At 48.7% G+C, this 14,718-nt stretch overlaps 2 protein-coding genes across 2 annotated transcripts; one reads left to right on the forward strand and one right to left on the reverse strand.

Moving 5' to 3' along the window:
- Window positions 1-1,084: 1,084 nt before the first annotated feature.
- Window positions 1,085-2,853, reverse strand: LOC128338238 (testis-specific serine/threonine-protein kinase 1-like). Its single transcript, XM_053280427.1, has one exon. It carries the CDS (start codon window positions 2,796-2,798, stop codon window positions 1,686-1,688), a length of 1,113 nt encoding a protein of 370 aa, XP_053136402.1. The 5' UTR covers window positions 2,799-2,853; the 3' UTR covers window positions 1,085-1,685.
- ESS2 (ess-2 splicing factor homolog) lies at window positions 2,844-13,726 on the forward strand. Its single transcript, XM_053279895.1, has 11 exons — window positions 2,844-2,864; window positions 4,441-4,752; window positions 5,893-6,061; window positions 6,390-6,485; window positions 6,875-7,044; window positions 8,040-8,160; window positions 10,055-10,188; window positions 10,715-10,817; window positions 11,262-11,371; window positions 11,638-11,753; window positions 13,087-13,726. Exons 1-11 carry the CDS (start codon window positions 2,844-2,846, stop codon window positions 13,370-13,372), a joined length of 1,638 nt encoding a protein of 545 aa, XP_053135870.1. The 3' UTR covers window positions 13,373-13,726.
- Window positions 13,727-14,718: the final 992 nt, after the last annotated feature.

Here is a 14,718-nt window from a genome sequence, read left to right on the forward strand (position 1 = left end):
TTGCCTTGGTTTGAATTTGGATGGTGACTACACGTGAGCACTGTAAGATATTCCTTTTATGAGATGGGGCCATTGCTCAGTGGCAGAGCATCTGCTTGCATGCAAAAGGTTCGAGGTTCCCTCCCTGGCAGCATCTCCAGATAGGGCTGGGAGAGACTCCTGCCTGTAACCTTGGAGCAACCGCTGCCAGTCTTTGCAGACAATATTGAGCAAGATGGACCAATGGTCTGACTCAGTATAAGGCAGCTTCCTATGTTCTTATGTTCCAGGTAAGGGTAGTAAAAACTCTTGTGCTGAAGATGGCACTGCAGCTCACAAAGCATGCACTGGATGGTGTAACGTCTCTATTAGAGTGTTGCTCCAGCAGAACACAGGATCTGGATAGTGCAACCTTAATGGAGTGTTGCTCCAGCAGATCACAGGATCCGGGTTCATGATCGCATTGCTTGGACACTGAATTACCTTCTTGAGAGCTTGTTGGAATTGCATATTCAAGCTGGCAGTCCAAGAGTAATCTATGGTGAACACCCAAGTGAAGTGAAGAAAATGTCCTTGGCTTTGGATTTCCATTTCCCTTGCACTGACTTAAAAAATAATAAACCTATGAGCTGCATTAGAATGAAAAGCTGGACTAGAATGCACCATATTTCAGAATGACTTAACACCCAAATTGTGGAGAAGCACAAAATTCTAATGCAATTTAAAGTGTGTTCAGCTCTTTGGGTAGTGGACACACACACTGTTGGCCAGCTAAATGAAATACAGCCTTTTCATATAGGGAATTCCCACTGATGGGTTATTTTAGGCAGACAGGGGTCCTTACTAGGTAGGCTTCTCCCCAAATTTCCACAATGAATTGTAGTTGCAGAGAAGTTATGTGGCATCACTTGAGAAGTTCCGTATCTTGTGAAAAATGGCACATACAGTAGTTAAGTTTGATTAAATATGGTTAAATCCCATGTTTTTGAGGTCAAGGAAACCAACGGACATGTTATCATGACCAGTGATGGTCATGATAAGATGTCAAATAGGTGGTAATGAATGGAAATTGTCAAATTGATGGGAATTACTCAGCAGGCAAAGATCTGGGGGTTTATGCTTTATTTCCTCCTTTAGAACTAATGCAGGAAAAGAAGGTATATAAGTAAAAAGGAAAAAAAGTACAAAGGTAGTTACAGTATTTAGAAAATAAAAACCAGGGCAAAATACTGAAGTAAAAATAACACAAAGAAGATGTTAAGTTAAAAAAAAAAAAAACAGTCCTTAAGTTAAAATAATTTAGAAGTCTTTTATTCTGAAAGAGATTTGTTTTTCAAAAAAGAGATCCATAAAGTTAAAAAGTATAAGTTTATATATGTATATGCATATGTGTGTATATGTGTGTGTATACACACACACAAATTATATACGTACATACATATATATACACACATAATAAAAGAGTAGAAATTTACTTTTTAAAGTAAAAGTAACACAAAAGTAGTGAAGTAAAAACAGAAAAGGAAGTATTGAGAAATACTGTATTTTCTGCCTTTAGAATGAATTAATTCTGCAGAATGCCGCTTCAGGTGCATAAGACAGACCCTGAAAGAAAGAATCTAATTAGGAAACATTTGCCCCTCCTTACTAAGAATCAGGTTACATTGTGAATGCAGAGCCCCATATTTTGCCCTTCTGTGTGACTATTAGAATTCGACTTCCTGCAACTTCGCCGCTAGTCGGTTGATGTCGTCTTGCTTTTCCGTCAGTTCCGTTGATTCTTGTATCGCTTCGAGTCTGACGACTGGCTCTGGCTTGATCTCGGTCTCCATTTCCAGGTCCGTCTTCTGTTCTGCCTTATGCTCACCCGCCATCCGAGAGCTCTCTTCATTCCTGGCAAAAGACAGCATGGACATAGCCCTGGATCTGGCAGGCAGCAGCCAAATGTGGTTGATCACCTCTTCGATCCGCAGCCTCCGGGTCACATCCGGCTGCAGCATACGATAGATCAGGTCTTTGCACTCCATAGTCAGGTTTTTAGACTTGGGGAAATACACTCGGTGTTCCTTCTGGAGCCTCAACATTTTCCGAATGTTGGAGCCATCGTAAGGCATGGAGCCACAAACCATGATGTACAGGACGATGCCGAGACTCCATATATCATAGATCTTGGGCTCGTAGGGGATGCCCTGAAGCACTTCTGGGGCCGCATAAGCGGCTGAACCACAAAAGGTTTTGCTGTGGATCACTTTGCCCTCGTCATCACGGGCCAACCGTCTGGAGAAGCCAAAGTCCGAAAGCTTGATGTGATAATCTTTGTCCAGAAGGAGATTTTCACACTTCAAGTCCCGGTGGACAATGTCGTTATCGTGACAATACTTTATGGCCGCACATAACTGACAGAACCTCTTGCGTGCAGTTTCCTCAGGCATCGGCCCTTTCGTCTTGATGAACTCCAGCAGATCCCCATGGACGCCAAGTTCCATCACAATGTACACTTTGCCATCCGATGTTTCAAAGATCTCATAGGTTTTTATGATGGATCGGTGGTTCATTTTGGCTAGGATGTCAATTTCTCTCGGAAGAAACCTCTCCAGGAAGTCCGGAGGAGCCTTTTTCCGGTCTATGATTTTTACAGCGACATCGAACTTCAGTCGTTCGGAGTAGGCCGATTTCACCTTGGCATAAGAGCCTTCCCCTAAATTGCCTCCCATAATGTAGCCTTTTTTCTTAAGGACTATGGCATCGTCCATGGCACTAAAGGCAGCTGCAAAGATCAGTTCGGTCACGTGGTTAACGTATGTTTCCAGCAAGTTCATGTGTATTCCACGGTGGTCATCTGGGGGTTGTCTAGTTCTTGGAAGATGCGGAACATTGAGCATTGTGTAAAAAATGATGTCATAGAATGTTAGAGTTGGAAGGGACCTTGACAGTCTTCTGGTCCAACTTCCTGCTCCATGTGATGTCACAATGCTGAGCTGAGAGGAGTAGCTCATGACTAGTTAGAGTATCTATCTATCTATCTATCTATCTATCTATCTATCATATAGTTTTATCATATAGAAAATAAAAACTACGGCAGAAAAGTACTCCTACCAATAAAAATAAAAAAGAGTTCCTTCTTTAAGTTAAAATAATGTAAAAGCCTTTTGTTATGAAAAGGGAGATCTCTTTTTTCAAGAAAGAGATCCATAAAGTAAAATAAAGTACAAGTGTATATACTATATGTCAAATAAAGTAAATGTTTACTTTCTAAACTAAAAGTAACACCAAAGTAGTTAAGTAAAAACAGAAAGGCAAGTATTGAGCAGTACTGTATTTCTGCCTTTAGTCATACTACATTCTGCAGAATGCCGCTTCAGGTGCATAAGACAGACACTGAAAGAAAGAGTTCAGTTAGGAAACATTTGTCCCTCCTTCCTATGAACCAGTTTACATTGTGGATGCAGAGCCCCATATTTTGCTCTTGTATGGGACTATTGTATTGTCAGTATCACTTGTGACGCTTCCAGGGGGCGGATGTCCTAATCCTGAGCTTGGGCAGTAAGCAAAGATGTGCAGGCACCAGAATAAAGTTTGCATTGCCGGGATTTTCAGAACTCCCTGCTTTGTGCTGTGGTCCAGCAGCACAAATGTTCCCTGCAAATTAAGGTAAGAGGCGTATGGAGACAATACTGAGCGAGATGGACCGATATACTCAGGGGCGCCCCCTGGACTTTGGGGCTGACGCCCAGGGCCTCCACACCTGGGGCCCCCAAATCCTTTTTAGTCTGTCCTGGGTGGTGTGGTTTGTGCCTTCAAGAACTGTGGGGGGCATGGGTGGGCTCCAAAGGCCTTTAGGTCCAGGCTCCAAAATTACCTAGGGGCACCTCTGAATATACTGAGCTAGATGGACCGTATACGCCAAGAAATACCGGCGCACCGTCCCTGTGTGTTTCCCCCTCCAGTACATCCCTGCTCACAATGTTTTTCCGTTTCATCTAATGCCGAACCTGTATATTTGTCTCAATAGACGAAACATTACAGAATGACCAAGATTACTCTCAATCTGCAGTGGCTCTCTCCTTCCAAGGGAAAGCAGAGAGTGCAAGGTGTGCTGCAAATCCCTGGAACTCCTCGCCGCTTGGGGAAGTGGAGCAACGAGAGGCCGTGTGTTACACTGATTTGAGATGGGTGGGAAAGGGCGCTGAAAATGAAAGAGAGTGGCCTACAACAGCCCTGCAGGGTAGTCCAGTGTTATCCTCATATTGCAGGGAAAGAAGCCAAGAGAGAGAGGCTTACAACAGCCCTGCAGTGTAGCTTTGCTCCTCCCCTCCTTGGCAATGCTCCCTTTCGCGCAGGGCGGCCGCCAGCCGTTTTACCCCTCCAGACAGAGGCGATTTCCAACGAGAACCGCAAATCAGAGGGTGCCTATTTATTAACTCTAGCGTGGGCTCTATCTCTGTGGCGTCGCCGCTCCAGCGCGCGTCTTCCCGTACCGAAACTACAAATCCCGGCAGGCTACGCGCTCCCTCCCTCTCTCTCCTTCCTCGCGCGAAGCATGCTGGGACGGAGGGGCCGAGCTTCCGGTCGGGGCTGTTGTTTCCGGAAGCGGAGCGCTGCGACGGCTTCCGGGGCCTGGAGATGGAGGGGCCCTTGGGGGGCTCGGCCGCCTCGGCCAGGGCGCTAGTGCCCGTCCAGCCCGAAGCGCGCTCCGTCGCGGTGGCCAAGGAAGCGGAGCAGGAGCCCCCGAAGAGCCGCAAGCGGGTCCTCGACGAGGACAGCTACATCCAGGCGAGTGACGCGGGCGCGGGGTGGGGGGAGGTGGTTTTCCCAATGGGCGGGGAGGGGGGCCTGGTGGTCCCCCAGGGGCGGCGGGGGCCCTTGGGGTGAGGGATCTCCCAAAGACTGGGGTGGGGGCTCTCAGTATTTGGGGGTTGGGGGCTCCTAAGGGTACAGGGCCTCTTGGCACTGGTGTGGGGGGAGATTCCCAGGGGCTGATGGTGAGGGGGGGTTCCCAAGGAGTAGGGATGGGGTTCTCAATGGCTGGGAGTGGGGGGGGGTCCCAAGGGTTGGGGTGCTGGGGGGCCCTCTCAAGGGCAGGTGGTTTCCCAAAGGTGGGGGGGCTGGGGGTCTCCCAGTGGTGTGTGTGTGTGTGTGTGTGTGTGTTTCTCAATGGCTGGGGATTGGGGGCCTCCCAAGAGTTTGGAGCCTCCCGGGGCAGAGGGGCCTCCCAGGGTCTGATGGGGGGGGTGTCCCAAGGATTAGGGATGGGGCTTGCTGTGGTGGGGTGGGGTTTCCCAAGGGTGCTGTGCTGGGGGTGGGTCTCCCAGGGGTGGGTGGATGGGGATGTCCCAAAGGCGGGTTTCCTCCCAATGGCTGGGGGTTGGGGGTGCTCCCAATGTTTTGGGGCCTCCCAGGGCTGGGGGGGGTCCTAAGGGTGGGGTGCTGGGGGGTCTCCCAAGGGCTAAGGGCTGCTGGGTGTTGGGGGGTTCCAAGGGCTGTGAGCTGGGGGGGTCTAGTGGGCCACCTCAAGTTCCCTTGGGCCTCCACCTGCAGCTTGGGGATTGGGTGGGTAATAAGACCCCTTTACGAGGTTGTTCAGAGTGACTACAAAATCCATGGAGGCGAGGACTCACTAGGCGTGATAGAATTTCCCCGTTTAGAGGAACCACAGCAGGAAAGGGCTGTTCATTTCAAGCCCTCACTCTGAGATTTGCAGTAATGCTGGGTTGGACCACCGCATGCTTGACTAGAATGGGCCAGGCAGGTGAGGGTCAGTGTGGCGGGAGGGGGAATGGGCCACCCCCAAGCTCCGTTAGGTGGCCCTTGGCTGTTCTTATGTTTTAATGATAACACCTATTCAGAAGTCCTTGGTTTGCTGCCTTAATTCATTTTTTGTCCAGTTATATTATAAAGCCTGGTTTCTTACAGAGCCTGGAGAAAATCATACAAAGGGATTTTTTCCCCGATGTTGAAAAGCTGCGTGCTCAGAAGAGCTACCTGGAGGCTGAAGAAAGTGGCGACTTGGAGAAAATGAGGCAAATTGCCATCAAATTTGGTTCTTCCTTGAAAAGATCTTCCAAAGACACCCCTGCACCATGTAAGGGCTTTTTGGCCACTTTGATACTTTTTAAAAAACAAAACACTGGGTTAGAGCATAGCACACTGGATTAGAGCCTACTGGAGAACACCAGCTTCATGTTTTTGTTTTTTTAAAAACTTATTTTATAAATGTATGATATTGTTTGGGATAGTAATTTTTTTGCCTTTTTAATTATGCCACAATTGTGATGGAGGATACAAGCTGAATTGCCATTGACCACTTTTGCTGATTATGCCAGAGTGAAAGACCGCTGAGCTCTGCTGACTCTCAGAAAGTGATGATCTGAATTTTGTAAATCTGCTTTCTTCCTTCTCACCCCCAACAGATGTTACCCCGGCCACATTTGAAACACCTGAGGTTCATTCTGGTGACCCTTCCATGTTGAACAAACCCAAACTCACAGTTAGCGCTCTGGATGAGGGTAAGCAATGTCAATTCCGTTTGTTTAGGTTGCTTAAAATGTTGATGTTTGGCTTCTGTGGCTGTGTTTCCAGAAGACTGGAGGAGTCTGTACTTGGAGCAGGAGAGAAGAGAGTTCAGGAGTGCTGAAGGAACAGGGAACACGCATATGCAGTTTATTGTTAAATTGTTGGATTTAACAATAAATAAATAAATAAAAATAAATAAATATGTGTTGCTTCATAGAGTAACAAATTGTCGGTTTCTGTGTTACGTCCTGTTTGTATGTTGGAGCTTTTAGCACCTTTATTTGGTACATTGTTTAAAGGTGCGGGGAAGATGACTCTTTGGAAAACTGCAGCAGGGTGAAAACGTCTATTTTTTGCAAAGTTGCATCTCTATCTCCTACAGGTGAAACGGAGGAGGAAGAGGACAGAGACGGTCTCCCCAGTCTGGACAGCTTCCTGGCAAAACACACCAGTGAGGATAATGCTTCATTTGAGCAGATCATGGAAGTGGCCAAAGAGAAGGAGAAAGCCAGGCACGCATGGCTGTATGAAGCCGAAGAGGAATTTGCCCAGGTGGGGAATGGAGCTTTGGCTTCTAAGTTCTTTAAACCGTTCCGTGTAGCTTTGTCATCTTTTGGTCATAGAATCCCAGTATCTGAGGGTTGGAAGGGACCTCGGTCCTCTTCTAGAGTAGACCAACCCTCTGCTCAGTATAGAAAACTGCTGCAGCATGGCTCCACAAGTCTGGCCCGCCTGCAGATGTTGGACTACAATTCCCATAATCCCTGGCTATTGCCCTTTTTAGCTGGGGATGTCGTAGATAAAAGAGCTGGAGGGCCAAAGTTTGGCAGCCTAACAGATGCCTGTACAGCCTTTGTAAACCTCCAGCAAAGGAGAGCCCACCATTTCATGAGGCAGGCTGTTCCACAATCAAACAGTACTCGCAGTTAGGGGATTCCTTTCCGTGTTAAGCCTGAATCTGCTTCCTTGTAATCCCAACCACTTGCTTCTTGCTCTGCCCTCAGCAGCAGCAGCGAACAAGTCCGCTCCTTCTTTTTGGAACAGAGGAAGCTGCCATATGCTAAGTCAGACCATCGGTTGGTCTAGCTCAGTATTGTCTTCACAGACTGGCAGCAGCTTCTTCAAGGTTGCAGGCAGGAATCTCTCTCCGCCCTGTCTTGGAGATGCTGCCAGGGAGGGAACTTGGGACTACTCTTCTCAGAGCAGCTCCTAAGGGGAATATCTTCCACTGCTCACACTTCTGGTGTCTCATTCATATGCAACCAGGGCAGACCCTGCTTAGCTAAGGGGAAAAGTCATGCTTGCTGCCACAAAACCAGCTCTCCTCTCCTTTTATGTGACCTCTATGGGTGTGTGGCATACCTTGTGTTTTGAGTTCTGCTGGAGAAAGGTGGGGTGTAAATATAACTCAGTAATCACTGAGGCTGTCATTGGTGCTGTTCTCTGCAGCAGCAGACATGCCAAATACATGAGTAAATTGCAGGCCGGCCTGTCACATCTCGTCCGTGTACCTGCGCTTGACAATCAGACCCTGAATTCCATTTCAGCGGCATCAGGAACAGCTGGCGCTCCCGTCCGCCGAAGAGCAGCAAGCCATCACCAGCGGAAAAGCCGGAGTAGAGACGTGGGAGTATAAGGCGAAGAATTCCCTGATGTATTACCCACCAGGTGACTAACTTCCGAAAGCTCCTGCCCCCTTTGCTTACTCATGGAATGTTTTCGACATGGTTTTTCTGCACGCCTGGTCCTTGCCATTAGTTTGAGAACACGACACGATGCTTTCTCTTTTCAAGAAGCAGGGCTGGCTCACATGGTAAAATGAATAGAACTAGCTGGACCGGGCGCAGAGCATGTTTTCCTCTGGCCAGCACCACAGCTGCCCTCTCCCAGCCTGGCTGGCTTCCTGGCCGGCTGGCCTGCTTCCCTTCTCCACCCCTCCCCCCGTGCTTTCTGGCTGGCGGGCCGGCCAGAAAGCTGGCCCGCCAACTTCTAGCAGCAGCCGCCTCCTGCTCCTGGCCAGGCCGCCTGCTCCCGGCGGCCACCAGCCGGCATCCTTAATTTTCTCCCCCATCCCTAGTCTGTCAACTGCTCACAAACTCCCATGAGAGCTGCCATGCAGTGGATTAGCGACAGACACAATTAAGAGAATTAAATATATAGATAAATATATAGATAGGAAGCTGCCATATACCAAGTAAGACCATTGGTCCATCTAGTTCGGTATTGTCTCCCCAGACTGGCAGCGGCTTCTCCCAGGTTGCAGGCAGGAATCTCTCTCGGCCCTCTCTTGGAGATGCTGCCAGAGAGGAAACTTGGGACCTTCTGCTCTTCCCAGAGCGGCTCCATCCTCCTTAAAGATCCCCTTAAAGACCTTACACCATTCACACTTCTAGTCTTATCTCAAGGAGCAAGTCATGCTTGCTACCACAAGACCAACTCTCCTCTCTAAATCTGTTCTCTGTAACTAGGAACATAGGAAGCTGCCATATACTGAGTCAGACCATAGGTCCATCTAGCTGAGTATTGTCTACCCAGACTGGCAGTGTTTTCCCCAAGGTTATATGCAGAAGTCTCTCTAAGCCCTATCTGGAGATGCTGCCAGGGAGGGAACTTGGAACCTTCTGCATGCAAGCATGCAGATGCTCTTCCCAGCTTCTCTTCTCTTTTTTGCTACCCCCCCTCCCTAAGGGAGTATTGTACGGTGCTCACATCTAAATACAAATAGTCTCCCATCCAACTACAAATCAGGGTAGACCCTGCTTAGCAAAGGGGACAATTCATGCTTGCTATCAGAAGACCAGCTCTCCCGGTCTTAGAAATAATGGCCTATTTTTCTTTCTGCAAATACTCAGGGCCGGGACAGATACTCACTTCAAATATTTGTTCACATGCCTGCCCCATTCATATCTGAAATGAAGGCGAAGGGTCTGCCTTTTGCAACAAAGGATGCATGTGGGGATAACTGCTTTTCTCCCCTGTTGGGCTTACTTGTGAACCCTTAGCATTTGTGACTGTGATCATATACAGTGGCGTTAATGGGTTTTTGCCATTGGTGGGATTGGGCTGTATATGATCACAGAAGGGCTGTTTCCTGAGCTGGTGAATTAAATGCCATTAAAAACCTGTCATGATGTTTCACATGTCCGTTGTGGTGGAAAGTAGTACTAGTTCTTTATTTTAATAAGGAAGCAAAGCTCACCTGTAAGATCTGAGAGCTGTAAATATTGGAATTGAGGGAGAGCCCACACCATTCTTTAACGCAGTCTTTTCTTACCTTTTCACCTCTTTTATTAACTCGCTGGAGTCCCTTTTAAAACACTGTCGATGGCAAGATCTCTGCTCTAAATAGCAGTTGCAGGGAAGCAACAGCGAGAGAGAGGGCATTTCCTCACCTCTTGCCTGTGGGCTTCTCGGACGCATCTGGTGGGCCACTGTGTGAAACAGGATGCTGGACTAGATGGGCCTCCTTGGGCCTGATCCAGCTTTGCTGTTCTTCTGTATACCGATGTTCTGATATCAAGCCGCCTCTTCTCCTCTCTGATGCTCTTCTTTACCATTCCAGGTGTCCCCGATGAGGAGGATGTGTTTAAAAAGCCACGAGAGGTCGTCCACCGAAACACCCACTTCCTGAAGGACCCGTTCAGCCAAGCACTAAGCAAATCCCAGCTCCAGCAGGCAGCTGCCCTGAACGCTCAGGTTGGGGAGCAAAGCATGCTGGGATTGAGTTTGTGGCGTTTCATTTCCATTGGATGAAAAATGTAGCACCCGGCCGCGCCCCACAAACTTGCAAATAATGCCGAGATTTTAAAAAAGGCACTTGCAACATCTGCAGTGTAGATCAAGGCATACCCAACGTCAGTGTTTGTTATAAGAGGGATCCCCAGATGTCGACTACAATGTCCATCATCCTCAGCTGCAATGGCCTTTTACTGGAGAGGATGGGAGTTGTAGGCAGCAACACCTGGGAATCCCTGTTACAGTAAACACCTCCCAACATCTAACCTCACAACCTGAAAACAGCCTATTAAAATTTAATTAAATACCATTTAATTGGGGAAGTGGACGCTAGTCTCCCAGTGGAGTGGGTGTTTGCTTTAGCGTGTGTGTTGCCTGATTGATTTACAATAGGACCATTCAACGAAATGGATGTTAAAACTCAGCACATTTCTGAAACGTGTATCAGCTTTTGTCACTAAACCCCATTCTGTCTTTCTTAATTTAGTACAAGCAGGGGAAAGTTGGACCAGATGGGAAGGAACTCATCCCCCAGGAATCTCCCAAAGTTAATGGATATGGATTTGTGGCCACACCCTCGCCTGCTCCTGGTAAGCCAAAACCTGCGTTGTGAAATAAATTAGTTTGCCGTTCAGCAAGGCAGAACTGCATATTGAATCGGCAAGTGTGGTTAATGCTCAGCCCCAAGTGTGTGCAAATTTCTGAGGTGAGGAAATTGCTCACGGAGAAGCGAACATTACCAATAAAGGAGTGAATGCTTGAGTGAAAAGCTATTGCTGCAGTTCCAGGAGAATGGGTGCTAAACCAAAATAGGATACTCGGAGCTAATATTTACCTAGTCGGTTGTGATACGCAGTATTAATACTGTGGCCATGATTGAATCCCATTGGAACGACGATTTGATGCATGTTCGAGCGAGTTTTCTCTTCTGTAACAACGCCATTGTTTTGAGTGCCTGGGGTACTATGGTGCGTGGGCAAAGGGCTGGTTGTCTGCCTATGTGATTAAACAAGCATGCAAATTTGCCTTGGTAGGTGTGAACGACTCACCTCTGATGACCTGGGGCGAGATAGAAAGCACCCCCATGCGGTTAGAAGGCTCAGACACACCATATGTGGACAGGACCCCTGGGCCGGCCTTCAAGGTATTTAAAGGGCGGAAACGTGAAATTCTAGACTGGTAATGTGTGTGCAAACTGGACACTAGGGATGTGTGAATTGATTCAAATTCAAATCGATTTGACTCGAATCTAGGCGATTTGAGTGATTGGAATACCAATTGAATCACAGTCTTGTTCTGGAGATGTTAAATGACTTGCCGAGCAAAAGCACAAGGGGACGGGGTAAGTTATGGATGGGAAGCTCCCTCTCTCCAATGGGATGGTAACCAAGGGGACTGATCTCTCCCCAGATCCTGGAGCCCGGCCGCAGAGAGAGGCTGGGGCTCAAAATGGCGAACGAGGCCGCTGCCAAAAACCGAGCGAAGAAGCAGGAAGCTTTGAGAAGAGTCACGGAGAATCTTGCCAGGTGAGCTGTTTTTCTCCCGTTCGCCGGGGGCTGGGCAAGTGTCGGAGGTGGGAATTAAATGGCAATACCGAAGGAAAGGGTTGTAGAGCAGGGCTTCTGAACTGGTGGTCCTCCAGATGTTGCTGAACTGCAACTCCTGCCATCCTCGGCTAAAATAAGCAAATCGAATCTAGTCCTTTCGGCCTTAGAGGAAGGACTCGATCTGATAGGAAAATTAAAATGACTGGCATGAATGTTGGCTACAAACACTCCTGCTAAAGAGACTCCTTTAAAAAGATCTCAGGTAGCTGAGCTGAAAAGACTGGTGCCTGAGACCTCAGTAAGCATCTGCGAATTAGAGGTGTGCATGAACCGCGGTTCGAGCACTGGTTCGGCACCGAAACGGTTTGGACAAGTTCTGAAATGGTTTGGCGCCGCGGGGAGCGGGAGTGTTAAGAAAGAGGAGAGCAGGTCCTTACCAGCAGGTACTTGGCCCAAGTACCCCCATGTGGCACTCGCACTTCCATGGCGTCTTTCTTAAAGCTCCTGGTAAGCCGAAACCTGTGTTGTGAAACCGAAGCGGCGCTCGGATCGCGGTTTGTGCACACCCCTACTGTGAATAAGAGCAGACAACAACTGAGCTAGGCGGACTAATTGCCTGCTTCCAAGGCAGCTCCATTCATTCTCGCTGACTTCAAGATGAGCCTCTGACTTTGGCCAGGTTCACACGTGGCACAAAGTCTGAGGTTCCCCCAGCCTGAGATATGGGGCAAGGCTGGAGCTGCAGTCACGTGTCTTGGTTCGTCGGGAGTGTCCGAGTGAGAGCTGTGTCCGGCCCTCTAAAAAAAAGAGTGAGACCACTGGTGGTCCTAGCTCAGGGGTGGGAATATAGGAAGCTGCTTTATACAGAGTCAGACCATGGGTCCATCTGTGTTGCCTACAGACACTGACTGCCAGTGGTTCTATAGCATGGGTTCTCAACCTTGGGTCCCCAGATGTTGTTGGCCTTCAACTCCCATAATACCCACCCAAAGGCCATTGGGGCTGGGGATTATGGGAATTGAAGTCCAGTAACATCTGGGGACCCAAGGTTGAGAATCCCTGTTCTATAGGGTTTTGGGCAGGGGTCTCTCTATCTCCCAGCCCTACCTGGAGATGCCAGAAAGTGAACCTGGGAGCTTCTGCATGCAGGCATATCATGCCCTCCCCTGGAGCTGTCTCCCCATCCCATATAGGGAATATCTTCCCGCACTCGAGACTTCCGTGACTCTTGGTCACCGGCATAGGCTCCGTGTCCCTGGCGAGCCCCGTCCTTTGTCGGAAATCCTCACAAAGTGTCTGTACTCTCTTCCAGCCTGACCCCGAAAGGATTAAGCCCTGCCATGTCTCCAGCCCTCCAGCGCTTAGTAAACCGGACGGCCAGCAAATACACTGACAAAGCCTTGCGGGCCAGCTACACCCCGTCCCCAGCCCACCTGGGCACCCCGGGCTACAAGACCCCAGCCGGCGGGCCACAGACCCCCACCATCACCCCAGCTCCTAGGACGGCCTCCCAAACCCCCGTCACCCAGGACCCGGCCTCGATCACGGACGATCTCCTGCAGCTGCCCAAAAGGCGCAAAGCGTCGGACTTCTTCTGAGAGACGTGCTCTGCCCGCTGCCGCCGCGGGCGGAACTCTCATGATCCTGACAGCAGAAGCTGCTGGGAGGTTGCGGATGACCTCTGTCACGTTAACCCTGCGTTGATGCAGCACTTTCACAGGGACAGGCTAAGCCTGCGATGACCTTGCTGAGCAGAAAGCTCCCGCTTTTGTTTCTTTGCGCCAGTCGTTCCCGGGGGAACGACAAAGGGGGAAAGATTGCGGCGGAAATAGCACCATTTTGTATATATTATTTTTTAGAAAGGGGGACCATGTTGGGTGCCTCCAATCCTCTCTGTACCAGTGTGTTTGTTTATTGAGGACTAAATGCCTTCGAATAAAAGTCTGAATGCAGATTTGAATCGGGCCCATGGCTACAGGCAAAACTGAAGAGCAGTTCTGAGGAATAAATGGCAGCTTTTTTTTTTTTTAACAGGAGATCTGGAATTCCTGGAAAGGCTTTTGATGTGTCTCACAGTCTGTTTCTCTGGGACATACTGCAGTTTAAGGCTGTTTAGAGTGAGAGAGAGAGAGAGAGAGAGAGAGAGAGAGAGAGAGTGAGTGTGTGTGTGTGTGTGTGTGTGTGTGTGTGTGTGTGTGTGTGTACACGTACATGCACACCTACACATACACTTATATGGTAGGGCCAGAAGCTGTCATCCTGGATGGACAAAAAGCATGACTGAGACATGGGATATTGTTGAGTTCTCAAACCTGGGCTCTCGGATGTTGGTGACTACAACTCCCACCATCCCCAGCCCCCCACCATGGCCTCCATCACAATGGATGATGAGCATTATAGTCCAACATCTGGGGATGGAAACTGGGAAGGGTTGGCTCTGTTAAACAGACACATCTAAATGGGCTCCAATGTCTAATCGGTATATTCAGGGCTTTTGGCAAATCCCAGGCGCCAGGGAGCCATGGTACCTAGAAATTTTAACCAGGACATTCAGAGGCAGAGCTATTTAAGAAAAGCTTTATTGTCCCAGCCACTTTAAGTAGCACAGTGGGGAAATGCTTGACTTAACAGAAGGTTGCCGGTTCGAATCTAGTATCAGGCAGCAGCGATATAGGAAGATGCTGAAAGTACTAGTATCAGGCAGCAGCGATATAGGAAGATGCTGAAAGGCATCATCTACTGTGCGGGAGATTCTACCAAAGGCAACCACAGGGCTCTGTGGCTGCCAGGAGTCGGAATCAACTTGATGGCACACTTTACCTTATTTGTCCCAGGCGGCTCTATTTCAGTTGTCTTTTACTTGAACACAGGAAGTGGCCTTATACCAAGTCAGACCCTTGGGCCATCTAGCTCAGTATTGTCTATATTGGCTGGCAGTGGCTTC

Source organism: Hemicordylus capensis, chromosome 15, assembly GCF_027244095.1.
Source record: "Hemicordylus capensis ecotype Gifberg chromosome 15, rHemCap1.1.pri, whole genome shotgun sequence".
Lineage (NCBI taxonomy): Eukaryota > Metazoa > Chordata > Lepidosauria > Squamata > Cordylidae > Hemicordylus > Hemicordylus capensis.